General features: G+C 37.8%; 1 protein-coding gene across 1 annotated transcript in view; it reads right to left on the reverse strand.

Moving 5' to 3' along the window:
* LOC106881683 (tetraspanin-13) overlaps positions 1-11,581 on the reverse strand; it is a 105,646-nt gene extending 94,065 nt beyond the window's left edge. Inside the window, 1 exon segment of the mRNA XM_014932148.3 lies at positions 11,452-11,581. Within this exon segment, the coding sequence (XP_014787634.1) occupies positions 11,452-11,514 (63 nt within the window). The 5' untranslated portion in view covers positions 11,515-11,581.
* Between the last annotated feature and the right edge of the window lie 7,191 nt (positions 11,582-18,772).

The raw sequence follows: 18,772 nt of genomic DNA on the forward strand, positions 1-18,772 counted from the left end.
GAAATATCAATGAACAACAATTGATTTACATCAATTATTATTTATTAATTCAATACAAATAGACTGCATCCCATCTAACAGCTGTTTCTGCTTCCAATGTTGTATGGTATTGCCATTGATATGCTAAAAATATTTATTATATTTGGTAATAAAGCCTATCTGAAACATGGAGCTTCATCAGAGTGAAATTCTTCACTGTGAAGAAGAAAAAGGGAAAAGTTGAATATGGTTATAATCAAACCATTTTGCTTACATATCTCTTTGGGATGTTAAGTAAATGACTAAACCAAAAATAGCGATTGGTGGATTAATTCTTTGTATGGTGGAGATTGGATGGATAAATAATAAAAAAAATAAATAGTGGGATACACCAATAGCTGGTCTTTTGTTTTTAAATTTCAACTGACCAATTACATCAAACGTTGAACCTTGGCCTATCTCACTTCAGACTACAGGTGGAAGGGCTTAACCACCTACTAGTAAATAAATAAAAAATTACACTTAACTATATAGCACTTTATTATGATTAATACTATTAATTAGTACTACAAACATAATTATCATAAATTATTATGATTAATCTAAACTCTTCACCCCTCACCCGACTAAAACCTATTGGCGTATCCCAAACAAATCGACCCCAGGACTTATTTGTAAAGCTTAGTACTTATTCTATTGGTCTCTTTTACCGAACTGCTAAGTTACAGAGATGTACACACACCAACTCTAGTTGTGAAGCAGTGAAGGGGGGGAAAAACACACACACATACACACACACACACACATATATATATATATATATACATATACATATATATATATATACATATATATAGGAGAATGTACGAAAAAACAACAACAGACGAGGACAGGTGGTGTAAATAACAAAAGGATGTATTAGTATGACGCTCGGGAATACGGAAAGTCTTTGACGTTTCGAGCTACGCTCTTCAACAGAAAGAATACGGAGACAAGGAGAAAAACACGGAGAAAAAAAATTGAATAGTGTCCAGTCAACGGTCAATCACATACATATATATGATGGGCTTCTTTCAATTTCCATCTACCAAATCCACTCATAAGGCTTTGGTCAACCCAAGGCTATAGTAGAAGACACTTGCCCAACGTGCCACACAATGGGACTGAACCTGGAACTATGTGGTTGGGAAGCAAGTTTCTTACCACACAGCCATACCTGCACCCATATATATATATATGTTAGGATACCTTTCCTGATGAAGGGGACATTGTCCACATGGTTTGTAAGGTTTATTAATTTTTCTACCAGGACATGAACTCTAGAAACAGCCATTGAAAATGAACCTTGAACTGTATATTATACCTTATATACCATTTATATTTTTAAAAAACACACCAAACTCTATGGATCTTTTAATCAAAACTCTCAACCGCTCTTAATTTCAGTACAAAAATATTTTTCAGTCTTCTTTTCCTCACACTTCCTTCCACACGTATTCCACATGGGTTTTATTTACATGTATTTTTATGTACATTTATATATTTATGTTTTATAAATATTAAAATAAATATTCACATGTGTCAATATGTATTAATATATATATATATATATATGCATTTTGAGTCAAATTTATAAATGTATGAGTATGATTACCTAATTTGAGTTTATATCTTAATTCTTATCTTTTGTCTCGGGTTCAACTTGAGCACTTCTTTTTAGCAGTTCTATATATTTCGTAAGAAAGAATAATACACACACACACACATATATATACATATATATACATATATGTATTCAATGGGATTCTTTCACTTTCCATCCACTCTCATTTGGTCAGCTGAGGTTAAGAAGATTGATTTTGGATTCAGTTCCAGTGTGCAGCATCTTGGGCAAGTGTCTCTCATCATAGCCCCAGTACGACCAAAGCGCTGAAAGGTTTTGTAGACAAAACTGAAAGAAGCCCATCATATATGTGTGTGTGTGTAACAGTACCATAGTCAACTGCTACAATGGTAAAAGACTTGCCTTAGAAATAATTACAGCGGTTGGATTAGGTAATTAAAGTTACAGAGAGAGTCATACCCCAACTAATTAGGGACAGGGTTAGTCTAGATGAGATGCAGTTTGGTTTTGTGCCTGGGAGAAGCACCACTGATGCTATATTTCTGGTAAGGTAGCTGCAGGAGAAGTATGTAGCCAAAGACAAACCTCTGTACTTGGCTTTTATTGACATGGAGAAAGCGTTTGACAGGATCCCCCAATCCTTTATCTGGTGGTCAATGCGGAAACTAGGGATAGATGAGTGGTTGGTGTGAGCTGTACAAGCCATGTACAGGGATGCTGTCAGTAATGTGAGGTTTGGCAATGTGTATAGTGATGAATTCATGGTACAACTAGGGTACAACAAGCATCAGTCCTCAGCTCCACTCTTGCTCATCAGAGAATTCTAGGCAATAACAGAGGAATTTAAGATGGGCTGCCCCTGGGAACTCCTCTATGCTGATGATCTTGTTCTTAGAGCTGAATCACTACCAGAACTAGAGAAGAAGTTTCAGGTGTGGAAGCAAGGTCTAGAATCAAAGGGTCTTAGAGGTAACCTAGCAAAAACCAAAGTCTTAGTAAGTAGGAAGGCAGACAAATCACAAATCCCCCTCAGGGGGATGTAGGCAGAAATTTCATAAGATGTACCCAGTGCAAGCTATGGAGACATATGAGGTGCAGACATAAGCATGCTTCACTGGATGTGCAATGTCAGTGTGTACATATGATAATGTAAGCATCTTGAGAGAAAAGTTGGGCATAAGAGGCATCAGATGTGGTGTGCAAGAGAGAAAACAATGCTGGTATGGTCATGTGATGCATATGGACAAGGACAGCTGTGTAAAGAGGTGCCAATCTCTAACTGAGGAAGAGGCAAACCCAGGAAGACAGGGGACGAGGTGATGAAGCATGATCTTTGAATATTGGGCCTCATGGAGGCAATGACAAGTGATCGAGACCTTTGGCAATATGCCATGCTTGAGAAGACCCATCAAGCTAAGTGAAATCGTAGTCATGGCAGATGTCAGTGTCACATAACTGGTATGTAAAAAGCTTCTTTTGAGCATTGGGCCTCACAGTGGCAATGTGGCCAATGCCAGTGGCATGTAAAAAGCATCTGTCGAGTGTTGGGCCCCATGGAGGCAGTGTGGCTGTGTCAGTGTCACATAAATGGCATGTAAAAAGCATCTTTCAAGCGTTAGGCCTCATAGAGGCATCTGCCACCTGTGACAGTGGCACACAAAAAGCACCTGTTGAGTGTTGGGCCTTACAGAAGCAATGAGAAATGACTGAGACTTTTAGCAATATGTTGTGCTTGAGAAAAAGACCCATCAAGCCAAGTGAAATAGCCCTGACAGATACTGATGTCACACAACTGGCACCCATTACACACATGGATTGGTTGGCACAAGGAAGGGCATCCAGCCGTAAAAACCATGCTAAATCAGACTGGAGTTTTATGCAGCCTCTCAGTTTGCCAACCCTGGTCAAACTGTCCAACCCATGGCAGCATGGACAATGGATGTTAATTTATGGTGATGATGATTATGTGGTATCAGCACCCGCGAGCCCACAAGATTAGGGTCTCTCAGCTATGAGAGGGATGTAGAGGATATGCTTGTATTCATGGACAGCCGTGATTTTACTTAGTTTGGCATGTTGTCAAGCACAACAAACTGCCAGGCGCTTTGGTCCCCTGTCATTCTCTTTGTGAGGTCCAACATCTAAAGATCCTTTCTCATCACTTCCTCCCATGTCTTCCTGATTCTACCCCTTTCACATGTTCCCTCCACAATTAGAGATTGGTACTTCTTTATGCAGCTGTCCTCATCCATATGCATCACATGACCATACAAACACCTTGCACACCACATCCGATGCCTCTTATACTCAAATTTCCTCTCAAATCACTTACTCTTTTTCATACATGCACACTGACATTACCCATCCAGCAGAGTATGCTGGCTTCATTTCTTTCAAGCCTCACAATAAAAAATAAATCAATTAAATATAATTTGGACAAGACATGCATAAAAAAACCCATCCCTATTACATATATGCACATATATAAGGCTTCCATTATAATGTCAATCACTTCTGGTATACATTACAAGAAAATAAATCTACACTAACACTTGACTGGCACTTTGTGCTGTCATCAGATTAAAAACAAAGTTGGCCTTGATGGAAAAGACACTAAATACTTCAAGGCATTTAACCCAATGCTCTAATGAATCTAGCAATTGATACATATTTCTTTTTACGTCTTAGCTTACTCTTCACTCTTCTCTGTCACAAGCAGAAGGCAGTGATTTTCTTTTTTAGCTGGGCTATAGCTATATTTTTTATCTTTTACTTATTTCAGTCATTGGACTGCAGCAATGCTGGTGCACCATTTTGAAGAATTTTGATAACAGAAATTGACCCCAGTACCTATTTTTTTAAAGCTTTGTATTTATTATATTGATCGCTTTTGCCAAACTGCTAAGTTATGGGGATGTACACAAACCAACATGTGGTCAAGCATGGTGGGGGACAAGCAAAAAGATACACACACACACACACGTGTGCATGTGTGATGGACTTCTTTCTGTTTTTGTCAACCAAATCCACTCACAAGGCTTTGGTCAGCCCAGGGCTGTAGTAGAAGACACCTGTCCAAGGTGCCAAGCAGTGGGTTAGAACCCAGGACCATAAGGTTGGGAAGCAAACTTCTTACCACAGAGCCACACTTGTAAGGGTGTGTGTGTGTATGTGTGTGCGCTCCATCCGCCACTATCCTCCACGAAAAAAATTTAATTTGTGTTCATGGGAAGAGCCATTTTAACGATGCATCCTGCCCTAACTCTTTGAAACGCCAGTGTTTTAATGGTGGCAGCTGATGAAGGATATGTTCTCTATGAGGCCTGCTTGTTTTTTGTACTTTGTTTAACATTTTGTCTATGTTTTTTTTTGCAACGTCATGTACCCAGATATGTATCTATATGTACATGTAGATGAAGGTATGTACATACATGTACATATATATGCATATACTCATGTATTGTATATATATATATATATATATATATATGAGGAAGCTAGGGGTTGATGAGTGGATTGTGATAGCTGTGCAAGCCATGTACACAGATTTTGTCAGTAAGATGAGTTAACCAAACCAAGAGTATAGTGATAAATTTAGTTTAAAGGTAGGCATTCATCAAGGTTTAGTTCTTAGTCCCCTCCTATTCATGATCATCCTCCAAACCATAACAGAGAAATTCAAGACCAGCTGCACCTGGGAACTGCTATATGCTGATGATCTTGCTCTCATAGCAGACTCTGTAACAGAACTAGAAAAGAAATTCCAGGTGTGGAAGCAAAACCTGGAACCAAAGGGCCAAAGATGAACTTAGCAAAGAATAAGGTTCTAGTAAGCAAGGAAACAGAAGGATCCTCCCCCATCAGATAAATGGCCCAGCTTGATATGTAGAAAAAGGTGTTGGTAGGAATTCCATACAGTGTACCCAGTGCAAGCTATGGACACACAAGATGTGCAGTGGAATAATAGGAAAGTTATCAGAGAAAGTAGTGTTTGTATGTGGAAGATGTACAGGAGACATTAAAAGTAGATACTTGGGAAATTGATTTTCTCAAGTGTCCTGGAGGCTCTTTAGAGGTAGTAGATAATTTCTGCTACCTGGGGAACCTAATTAGCAGTGGAAGAGGATGTACAAAAAGTGAAATTGCTAGAATAAGAATAAGATGGAGAAAATTCAGAGAGCTTTTACTTCTGTTGACAACCAAAGGGCTCTTCTCTCTCTCTTTGAGCGAAAGGAAGATTGTATAATGCATGTATATGGACAGCAATGCTACATGGTAGTGAGATGGGGGGCCCTGAATGCAGAAGACATGCAAAGACTAGAGAGGAATGAAACTAATGTGCTCTGCTGGATGTGTAATGTCAGTGTATATGTGTGACACACACAAACACATAAAATGTGTCTTTTTCTTTGACTGTCTGCCACTACCACTTAACAACCTGTGTTGGTTTGTTTACTTCCCTGTAACTTAACAGTTTGGCACTGGATTTGACAAAATAAGTATCAGGCTTAAAAAAAAAAAGTACTGAGGTAGTTTCTTCAAGGTGATGCCTCAAAATGGTCGCAGTCTAATGACTGAAAAAAGTAAAAGATATATCATCTATCTTCTATCTCCTACTTGTTTCAGTTGTTAGACTATGGCCATGCCGAAGAATTTTAGTCGAATGAATCGATCGCAGTACTTATTTTTTCTAAAGCCTGGTGACGGGGACATATATAGGTGACACATACGCACATGACAAGCTTCTTTCAGTTTCCAGCTAATGAATCTACTCACAAGGCTTTAGTTGGTCTGAGGTTATAGTAGAAGACACTTGCCTGAAGTGTCATGCAGTGAGACTCAACCTAGAACTATGTCGTTCGGAAGTAAACACACAGACACACACACACATTCATGTTGGACTGCTGAAATCTACAAGTTTTTTTTCATTCTCTCTCTGTTTATTTTCTCTTATTCCTTTATGTTGGAGAGCATAGGCCTGAAACGTAAAAGACTTTCATTTTTCATGAGCGTCAAACTAATACACTTGCTTGTTGTTCATACATCTGTCTTCGTCTTTCGTTTTTCTATAAATTTCAACTATATATATATATATATGTTATATAAATATAAATAAAAAATACAAAATGGGACAAGAAGGCAAAACATCCAGACAGGTGATACAAAAAAGGGACAACAAAACATCCACATAGACGATACAAAGAAAACAAAGACGCGTCATTCAGAGTTTTCTTTCCTCAGTCAAGTTCCAGATTATCTTTGCAATTTCTGCTGGTTATACTCATGATTGCTCCAATCTGGCCAGTCCCAAGGAAAAACTAAGCTAAGAGCATTAGATTCCTTGGAAGAAAGCAGCAAATGTATACGAAAGCAAGGACGGAAAAAAACAGAGAATGTTACACAAATACAAATAACAGGACATAACAACAGGTGTCTTTCAACTAAGGATGAATTAAATTAAGCTGGCGTTGTGGAAATAAGGCCTTACAGCAGGGATACAAGATTTCACAGGCAGAATTATAGATGTTGCACGGACAATGGCTGAACCAAGAAAGAAAGATCAGGCTTGGCCGAACACGATAATCTGGAATTCAACGGAGGAAAGAAAACTCCAAGTGACCCGTCCTTGTACACTTTGGTCTCTTATATGATATATAACCCTGAGAGAGTGAGAGAGAGAGAGAGAGAGAGAGAGAGAGAGAGAGAGAGAGAGAGAAGAAAATGAGTCAAGGAGGAAGTCCCTATGTGACACTTGAACTGCAAGAAATAGTAGCGTGTTCTCACTCGGACTACACTGTACTATCTTGAAATAAAAAAAAAACCCAGTTATTGTTGTAAGTGGACCAGTAAAATGCGAGGATACTAGGGACGTTGTGAAGCAACAAGAAAATAAAACCACTTTTCCTGAATAGAAAATGGGATGATCATTGCTTGGCTGCTTTGGTCAATATCCTTTTTTTTAATTTTTTTTTTTTTTTATCAGAACTGATTCAGGAACCTAACGATGACACCAACAATGTGAAAAAAAAGATGCTGTTTAGGTTCAAATCAACACTGAACGATCAAAAGCGCTTCGCCAGTGACCACCCTGTATTTTATTTTTTAAAAACATAGTGTGTGTGTGGGTGATGTATGTATATATGTATGTTACTTCTAGTTGGTCGAGCTACTACATACAGATTCCCATTTCGGCTTGAAAATGATTGTGCATGAGTAAGAATGTGACATACGCTTCTATAACATACATACGCACACATTTACATAACATCACACACACCACATCTTACACAACTTCAAATACGCGTGTGGTGTATGTGTGTGGCAACTAATATCGTGTCTATGTGTGTATGCATAAAGAGTGTCTGTATGAGCGCACGTATGTATATAACACATCAGTATTGTGTGTGTGTGTGTGTGTGTGTGTGTTGCTAAGTCCTGAACGAGCAAAATTTAACCATTACTATTCCTCGAGGAAACCCAGAACACATTATTCAACATGTTCATTTCTAAGTAAAACATCAGGGTGTGGTGTGAAAGCGATTTGGTTACTATTTCTTGTAGAGACGCCCTCATTTACTAGTATATAGTGAGTGTGTGTGTGTGTATGTATTATATGGATAGAGAAAGACAGAGAGGTATGTATGTATACATACATACAAATATATTTTTTATGACTTATGGATTCTTAGACTATATATATAATGTTATATCTTTACTGCTATGTTAAATGTAAGTCATCCCTAAAGTGCTAAACCAAATTTGTTTTTACAGCCGGATGCCCATCCTATCACTAACCACTCAAGTATGAGTGGAAGCCAGTCTGCTTCTTAGAAAAACCATCACTTAGTAAAACACGATTTTCATACACAAAAGGCAACATATAAATAAAATACCCTTTCGTTCCAAAGACCGAGAAACCTTGGCTTCGGAGACAACTACAACCTCGCCCATTGAGACCTGCTAACTTGGTAGTTAAAAGTGGATGGCGGGCAGGTGTACAATTGTCTAATATATTCCTATAAAAAATTCCAGATGTGCACAGAATTACAATAGAAGTCCCACCATGTATGTGTGTGTATGTGTATCACCTTACTAAATTAAAATTAAGTGTTTTTACATGTATAAAAAATAACGAACATTGACTGAGTAAAAGGACTCAGTATGCGTAGAGAATTTAATATTTATTATATTTTAGCTGACAGTAAATTTTTAAGTTTCGACCGGTGTGTGATTGCTGAGACTGAGTTTGGATACAGCACAGAGCGGGCGAAACTAGGAAGTCATTGTCAATTAAATAACATAAATGACAAGTGACGAGACGCTATGCTGGAACAATCCATAGAGGGAAAAACGGACGTAAAAATGGTGATTGATTACATATGCATGTAAATGAATAGATTGAAAGATCAGCGAGATAGTAAGATACAGCAATACAGAGAATAGACAACACACACACACACGAGTATGTGTGTATATATATATATAGATATAGATAGATAGATACATTTCTTTTATTAGCCACAGAGGGCTCAACAAAGATGGGACGAATACAATGTAGAGCTTTTCGTTTTAGGAGGGGAAAAAAAGGTAGGGGTGGGTGTCGATCAAAAGGGATCGTAGGAAGAGATAGATAGATAGATAGATAGATAGATAGAAAGGCTCACTACAGGCCATGACTAAGAATTAAACCGGTGAAGAATCTTGACAGATAGGCGATAATCAAAGAATTCAATTCTAATAAAGGTTATTAAATAGTGTATTGAATACTAGAAACTTTGATCGTGAAACCACCTGTGAAGTTTTTATTATACGCGCACACAGTTACACACACACACACACACACACAACAATTAGCTTGAGTGCAATAAGGAGCCCATCTGATGAGTGTAAAATAAAAAGAAATTCACACTAAACTTCCAGTTATGATCGTCCTTTATTAACACGATCATCTTTTAAACTTTATTATACACCCTTACTATATTTCTGAGTGGACTTTGTTTTACTTAGAAACGCAACTGACCTCTCTCTCTCTCACACACACATACACACATATATACATACGTGTGTGTACATACAGAATACACACAAGTGTTAATAATACATACGTAATAAATATTTATACATGTATGCATAACAACCCGAATGTTGTCTTGACTAGGTACTCTCAGATGAGATGTAGCAATATTTGCTCATCAACAATAACAATATTTGTTAACTGATGTTGCTTTTCATTTACAAGGTCAAGCAATTAAGCATTCCCAGAGATGGGAGGCAGGGATGAGTCGAGATGCATATTTACATTACCCTCCGCACCACCCCGCCGGACATTATCGACGAGAGAAGCGAAATTGCTTGTCTTCAGAAATCGATACTACCTGACTGAACTGGGCTAGCTGGGTAGTTCACCTCACTATAGTGAAATAATGTTTATCTCCTGATCGGCCCTGAACAATCAGACATACATATATAATCGAAGACTTTCCAACTGTGATATCTTCGCTTTTTGTTTTGTTTTATTTTCCTAAACAACGTTGTATATCAAATAGCATATCGTTCCATGTTTAAGACAGTAGGTGTACTATGATGCATATCTGGCTGCTATTTCTAGCAAGTGGTGATGCAACAAGGTAGAATGTTCCCGAAATCTTTCGTTTGCTGACGAAGAAACGGGAATTCACAGATTTCAATCACTACTTCCCACATTTGATCACAGATCTACCTTATAGTCACCCTATTTTAGCTGTATATATAGTGCGATTTGGTTTGGTTGCTTGACAGAGGTGAGGGCAATCGTGTTATTTCTATGTCTGATCGTCTCAATACACTCACACACACATATGTACACACACGTACATATATACATACACACAAGCCGGCCAACGGCGAATCTTCGAAGTCACTGTTAAGCTTTACTTTGTAGAAATACATTTTATACTTTATTCAAATGCACTGATTAATTCTTCTTTTAATACGCGACAGTTTTTTATGTATGGTTGTAAATAAACACACTCATAGATAAAAAAAACAAAAAAAACAAACACTTATAATTCAAATAATTCTGCATAAACAAGAAAGAAAACAATAAGAGAATTTCGTTAGGAAATTATAAGTTTATATATATATATATTCGACAAGAACAATCAGACATACATATATAATCGAAGACTTTCCAAGAAAGAAAACAATAAGAGAATTCCGTTAGGAAATTATAAGTTTATATATATATATATTCGACCACATGGAATAGCAAAAAAATCAATCGAAGACAGAGGAGGGGGTCAATAGTTAGCAAGTACTCGTGGCATGTTTTATTTTGCAGGGCGGCAAGTTAAACTGCAACCTAATTTCAATCTCGTATACTAAATCCTGTTTACAAGATTGCCAGTGTTAAAAGAACATACATCTCGCTCAAGCACCTACATATATACTTATTTTCTTTGATGATTTCAATCAATTTATTTCAACCATTTCAATGTGTGGCAGACGATCGTTTCGTTTATAAGTGTCTTAAGTGATGAAGGGTCGTAAACGTGAGGCCAACTAACATGCCTTACATCATATATATGAATATATATATATATATATACACACACACACATATATATATATATATATACACGCACATATATATATATATATATAGACACGCACACACACACACACACACATATATATATATATATATATATATATATATATATATATATATATATATATATATATATCTCAGTATATATATATATATATATGCACACACACATACACGCATATCTATGTATATGTAATTTCGTTTTAAGCCCGTTTTGTTTTTAATGGTTATTTTAAAATGATATAATTAATTTACTTACAATATAAAGAATATTAAGCGCTGCCAATGCATTTTTAGAACAGGCAAATCCTCCGCAAACCATTGCCAAAAGCCAAAGCTGTGTGTACCAGTGCGACGCAGTTCCACGCTATTTCTCGTTTACTTCACTCAAACCTTTTTCTTCACTCACCCTCACTTTCTTTACTACACTTGCTGCTCTTCTTTCTCTCACTCACATTCTCCCTTATTTTCTCTACTTCTCTTACTCCTCCTCTTTATCACTCACACTATTATACCCTTTCTCTACAAATTTTGCTCCTCCACTTAACTCTCACTTACACAGTCTCTACTACTTTTGCTCCTCCTCCTCTTCCTCTCACGTTAGCTTATCATTTGCTTTCTACTCACTCATTATCTTTCACACTTTTTTTTTTTTATCACTCTTGCTTCTCCTCTTTCACTCAGTAATCCTATATTATCCTTTCTCTATTAAATTTTCTCCGCCGCTTTACACTCACACTCTTTCATACTTACTCTTGCTCATCCTCATTCACATACTCTCGCAGTCTGTTACTCCTGTCTAATATTTTCTTTATGTCATTGCGTTTGCCACACTCGCCTTCTTAGTTCTTTATTACTCATCCTTCACCTCACGTTTTTACACATTGCTTCTCTTTAATTTTTATTTTCACTCTCATTATTTCTGTTCTTTCCTTCGCACCGCCCACACTTCAGTACCGTGTCTTGTCGCACTCGCTTACGTGCGCTATACACTCTTCTCAATTTTGTCATCTTTCGTTTATTCTTTATTTATTTGACCATTGTTTATATTACTGCACTCTTTGAGCATCAGTAGGATAGCAGGCTTGGTAAAGTACAATCAAAATATCTAGTATTTAATTACGTCTTCAGTTTTGAGTTCAAATCTAGCTGAGTTCGATTTAATTGACTGTTCCCTACTGCGAAATTGGGCCTCGAGCCCTTAATTCTCAATAGAGTGGTAAAGGCATTGCTGTGACAAATCATGTATAATCTGTCTGGCAGATTCCATCATTCACTACGTGATTCTGTATATATGTTGCAAAACATATTCCCACATGCTTTATTGTCATATATTCCCTCTCTGTGGTATATTTCACTTAATCTTTTCCTCCCTCATTTGCTTCGTTTGGTACTTCAATTAGCATCTGACTTATCTCGGACTCTAAGAAACACCATGTAAAAGCGAATTTTTTATTATTTGTATTTTGAAATACTTGGAAATACTTGGAAATTAATCTAGGAACGTACTAACATTACTCAATATTTTTATTCAATACTTATGGACATTTTTCTGTTTATGAAATTTTCCGCTAATATTGTGTAAAAACATTTAAAAACCAATGCCTGCATAACACAGGACATGGTTCTATTTCAAGAATATTAGATTCTTCTAGACCAATAGTTCTAAACCATTTTTTACCTATGGACCCCGCTCGATTATTGATGGATCCCCTCTCCAGAGCCAATAGATGTTTAAAAACTAGCTTTGTAGTTTTTATAATCCTTTCAGAATTCTGATTATATTTTTTGACACATTCACTGCTGTAGTTTGAACTATTATTCTTTTATCTGTTTCAGTCATTTGACTGCGGCCATGCTGGAGCACTGCCATTAGTCGAGCAAATCGACTCCAGGACTTATTCTTTGTAAGCTTAGTACTTATTCTGTCGGTCCTTTTTTGCCGAACCGCTAATGTTACGGGGACGTAAACACACAGACACACACACACATATATATGCATATATATATATATATATATACGACGGGTTTCTTTCAGTTTCCGTCTACCAAATCCACTAACAAGGCCTTGGTCGGCCCGAGGCTATAGTAGAAGACACTTGCTCAGGGTGCCACGCAGTGGGTCTGAACCCGGAACTATGTGGTTGGTAAACAAGCTACTTACCACACAGCCACGCCTGCGCTTATATGTATTATGTTAAAGAAAGAAATCTACCTGTTTCTTGCAATAAATGCATCAAAAGCAAATTTTTTTTTTCATGGACCCCTAAAATACTACTGTGGATCCTCAATTTACTATTTTACTTATGTGGGCCCCTAAAAATATTATACGAACTCCTAGAGCCATATGGATCCCGGTTGAGAACCACTGATCAAGACATTTGATTACCTTATCTATTCCCGAAGAACATGATAAACGCATGGCTGAAAGATGTATGGAGTCTACATTTAGCAGACTGAATGTCTTACAAAACGGAGGCATCCAGTCGCAAAACAAAAAAAAAACAAAAATAAAAAATATAAAAAAAAGAACCCTCCCCCGCCGTAAACTTTCACTTTCAACGTGTAGATTCATAAGATCCGCCTTAACCGCTCATCCAAGCGGATTTAAGCAGCCGGTGTCATTTTTAACCGTAGTTTCGGATTTGCTTGTATCGTCTTCTAAGTGATTATTTAGTTTAAAAATTCTTTTATTTGTTTCGTTAATTTGACTGCGGCATGCTGGAGCACCGTCTTCTAGGGTTTTTAAGTCGATCATGTTGATGCCCAGAGAACATGTTTAATTTTTCGAATGAATATGTTACCTTTTTTTTTGGTGTAAAGGGGTGCAACTCCACGTACTATTTCACATATAAACGTTGGACTGCGGTCATACTGGGTCACTGCCTTGAAGAGTTTAGTCGAACAAATCGAACCAAGTACTTATTTTTTATAAAGTCTGGTACTTGATCTATCGATCTCTTTTGCCGAACCACTAAGCTACGGGGATATAAACAAATTGACCCTGGTTGTCACTATGCTCTGAGGTCAACTTAGTCTTTCCTCCTTTCGGAAGGGATAGATAAAGCAACAGATCTGTATTGAGATCAATTCTCGTCTTATAGTATCTCTTCCTCTCTCTCTCTCGCTCAGTTGTCAGTCTGTGTCTGAAAAAAATCGGCTACAGTAGGGCCTGGGAAGATATGGTTTCTGCAAAGCCCTTAAAATACCCAAAATATGCTGTATGACATGGTAGCGCTCCCAATGATTCCATCAAGAGTTGAGGGTACGTAGCATGACGTGTGTGTACGCGCGCATGTATGTACAGGATGCGATGGGTAAATTTTCGCCATTTTATATTTTTAATTTCGCGCATGTGCATTCATTGTTTTTGAGTTTGTCGACTACACAGTATAGTAGGGTCAGTTGGGCACCGTCTGTGAGAAAACCAGTACCATGACGCAATTTTCTCTGGCAGAAATTTGGAAACGACATGTTGCACTGCTTGGCATTCACGCAGGAAATTCCGATACGAACATTTCAGAGTGTTTGGGTGTCAATCTAAGGGATAGTGCAGCGGATTCGGAAGGAGTTGGATGAGTCTAATGGTGATTACGAAGGTACGGCAGCTCGGAAAACTCACTCGGATCGTTCTGATAAGAAATGAACTCCTGAATTTGTTAGATCCAGGCCATGATTGACAACGGTCCTTCCAAGTCAATCAGCTCTATTGCCAGGGAATTGGCCCTTCCTCATACAAGATGAGAAAGGGCCAATTTTTATCCCAAGCAATCTAGGACAAGAGAAAAGACCACGCTACTAAGCTTTTTGAACAAACTCAAGCATCCCCTCCAACCGAACATGCCTTGGTTTTTCTCAGACGAGAACAACCGTTGGCTTGCCGTATCCCTAAAACATGTACTGAGAGTGATAAAAATCAAACATCCAGTCAATATCATGGTGTTTGGAGTGATCACTAGTGATGGTGACGTTACGCCTCCATTCATCTTCCCACACGGCCTCACACTGAACACGGAGGCCTACATCAAGTGCCTGGAGGAGGTAGTGCTGCCCTGAGTCAAGAGGCTGGTAGCTGGAAGATTCTGTCTGACAACAAGACTCTGCTCCATACCATACAAGCAGGAGAATCCAGTCATGGCTGTCAGACAATTTCTGCGACCACATCACCTCTAACATCTGGCCACCTAACTCCTCAAACCGTAACCCCCTTGATTATTATGTGTGGGGGTGCAGTTGAGTGAGAAACCAACAAAACTCCTTGTAACACCAAAGATGAACTGAAGGCAAGGATTATGGCAGCATTCACCAACTTAAAAACAAGGAGATCGTCCAGAAGAGTTGCAGGAGATTCCGAATGTCTTATATAAATTTTTGTTTATGGCATGTCAGACCATACCTTCCCCGATAGATAGGCCTCTTGATCAGGACAGGTTTATGCAATTTTTCGCAAAAAAACTTCGTTGAGGCTTTTTCTCCTTTTAAAATTATTTACATTTTAAAAATATAAAGTTTGTGGAGAGTTAGAGCTTCGAACGAATAATCAACGACGGTCATTTTTCTCACCTATGTCTTTTCTGGATGCGACGTTCACTTAGATAGACGTCATTTTCCTCGCCTCTCGACATTTTTTCTCTCTTTTTTTTTCTTTCACTTCTACTGTTTCTTCTCTTCTATTTATCTATACCCTTTCAAAATTTCTCCCAGGCATTACCCTTTACAATGTGTCTTGGCCTAACGGCACTTAATGTTTGTCTTCGTCGATTGTTTACTCTGTACGTCCACTCTGTCGTTGTTTGTTCGTACGAAGCTCTAACTCCCCACAAATTATATATTTTTAAAATGTCTAGATGCTGCTGTTTTATGAAGGTTTCCTATCTTGTCGTTGAAAGCTCGAAATAGGTAGTGATTAACAGTCAACATCTGAGGAGGGCTTAAACTTCTTTTGGTAATTTGTCCCGTATTTGTCCCTCATTATGTGTTTACGGACTTTTCACTTGTTTGTGACGTCCTGTTCGTATCGTGTATTTTTTAGTATTTTGTCCTGTATTTTTCACTCGTTGGTGATGTCTTGTACTTGATGTATTACACACACACACACACAAATATATGCATGTCCGTGTGTGTGCGTATATATATATATATATATATATATATATATATATATGCACACATATGTTTGTGTGTGTATGTCTGTGTGTGTTCACACACGCATAAGTAAAAGAAGTGGGTTGACAGAAAACGTAAATGGTGTGTCGTATTTATATAATCTACACGTGTTTCAATTAGTCGACCTATTTTTGCTAATGATGTTGACGAAGTGAGTTGGCTGCACCGTGTCGTGTCATAGGGCCTACCGGCTTACGCAATATCGGCTTACGTATACGTTATATAAAGCATAAATATCGGTAACGTCTATTGTATTCTTTTTTTTTTTAAACGATGGCTCAAACTCAGTACACTAGCTTATCTGAGGTTATGAGAGTTTATTGTCAAACAACGTCGAACGTAGGAGTGCATTGTGTAACTTATCTACTATGTCCCAACCTTTATATAATGTGTTGTGTCTCCTATCACACCTTTTAAAGTGTATGCAAACATGCAAACACGCACGCACACACACACACATATACAGACACATACACACCGATGTGAACGCACACAGTATGTTTATAAATATTTGTGTACATGTGTGTGTGGTCTTGTGTGCGTACGTGTGTAGAGTCTATGTAAGAGATTCATTCAAGAATTTCTCGTTTACTCCAGAGATTTCTTTATGTCTTCATATGGTCATTATGACGTCACAATATCGGAAACGATTCCTCCAAGGCTTTCCTTTCAAATAATATTCAGTCTCTTTCAACCTTTCACGGTGATTAGAGGCTAGGGAATGTGTGCGCCGGGGGACGCACCCGGACACCTGAAGACTAGAGTGAAGTCAGAGTCATCTTCACCTTGTTTTTGGTGTTTGTGGGGATATTTTGAGCAAACCTTCACAGGTGTGCCCTCCGCACAATTGTTTTCTCATAACTTTCAGAAAAAATGGATACTTTTTAAGGAAATATTCCACAAATATCTCTCAGATAGCGTACATTACGACTATATCGGAAATTAACGTGTAAAAAGAAGTCGCGCACACTTATATTCTGACACATATTCGAATTTTTTTTCGAAATTTCAAGTTCCATTTTGTGGATATGTATGTTATGTGTGTCAGTATATATGTGTGTACTTTCGCGAATTTTTCTTTTTCATATTATATTCCGATATAATCGTAGTCTACAACACCTGAGAGGTATTTGTAGAAAATTTTACCATTTTTCTGGAGGTTTTGAGGAAACAAAGTAGGGGACACATTTGTGTGGGTCTGACGTTTTATGCACCTTTGAGTTCTTAAACACCCTCTGTAACATGCTGGTTGGTACCATAACATAGTTACAAGGTGTCCGGTATTGTTCCTCCAGCCGTATGAACTCTTAGCCAGGCAATTTCAGGACAGGAAACCTGGAGGTTCCAACCAGAAACGATACTTCATTCTCGATATATTCACATAGAACATTTCATTGTAAACAATCGTGTAACCATAAGGGGATATGATAGTAAGGATGGGTAAATGAAAATCGTACATGAAATATTCCTTTTTAATGTAGGAACAAGGCTTGAGATTTTGTGGAGTGAGTAGTTGGTCATATTGACCCGAAACCTTGACTGGCACTTATTTTATCAGCAACAAAATGATCAAAGGAACCATCGACCTTGGTGAAATTTGAACTAAGTTTGCAAAAGTGGACGAAATGCCATCGGCTTGCTAAGCATTCTGATACTTACCGCTTTTCACGAATACGAAATAGTACTCAACACATAGCCCACAGTTCGATGTAAAGAGTAGGTTTATAAACTCGGTAAGTTTTCAAATAAAACAAATTTGTTACTATTAAAATGTTTGGTAATATTTTTTTGATATTTGTTGTTGGCACATGTGTGTGCTGGTGTCTCAGAGCCAGAAGGAAGTGATTGCAAAACATTAAAAAAAGGTTATAAGTATTGGAAAACTGATGCGAACTCGAAAAGGATACCGGTAAAAGTAGGATATGAGGAACTGAGAGAAAAATTTGAAGGACTCGGGATTCAGAAGGAAGTAAGTGTTGCTGCTTGAGGTGGGACAAGCAGCACATTTTCCTGTATCATTTTCATGTATCATTCATGTTACCATATTTAAAATTTTATTTTCATTTTATTTTTTTCGTGTTATGTGTCACCACATGTTTTTGTATTGTCCCTTCTATGTCGGCCCCTTGTGGGTGATTAAAAATTAACTTATTTTATATTGACTGTGAACGGATGAAAGACAAAAAAGTAAAGACGAAAGAAATGCTCGGCATGCTAACCATCCTGCCAGCTCTCTGCCTCCAGGTCTGTATATATTGATTTCAAATATTGGCACAAAGCCAATAATTTCGGGGGAGGGGCTAAGTCTGTTACATAGATCCCAGAGCTCAACTTATTTTATCGACCCCGAAAGGATGAAAGGCAAAAACGACCTCGGAGGAATTTGAACTCAGAACATGAAGACGGACGAAATG

The sequence above is a fragment of the Octopus bimaculoides genome, chromosome 16, assembly GCF_046866305.1.
Source record: "Octopus bimaculoides isolate indiv1 chromosome 16, ASM4686630v1, whole genome shotgun sequence".
NCBI classification, from domain to species: Eukaryota; Metazoa; Mollusca; class Cephalopoda; order Octopoda; family Octopodidae; genus Octopus; species Octopus bimaculoides.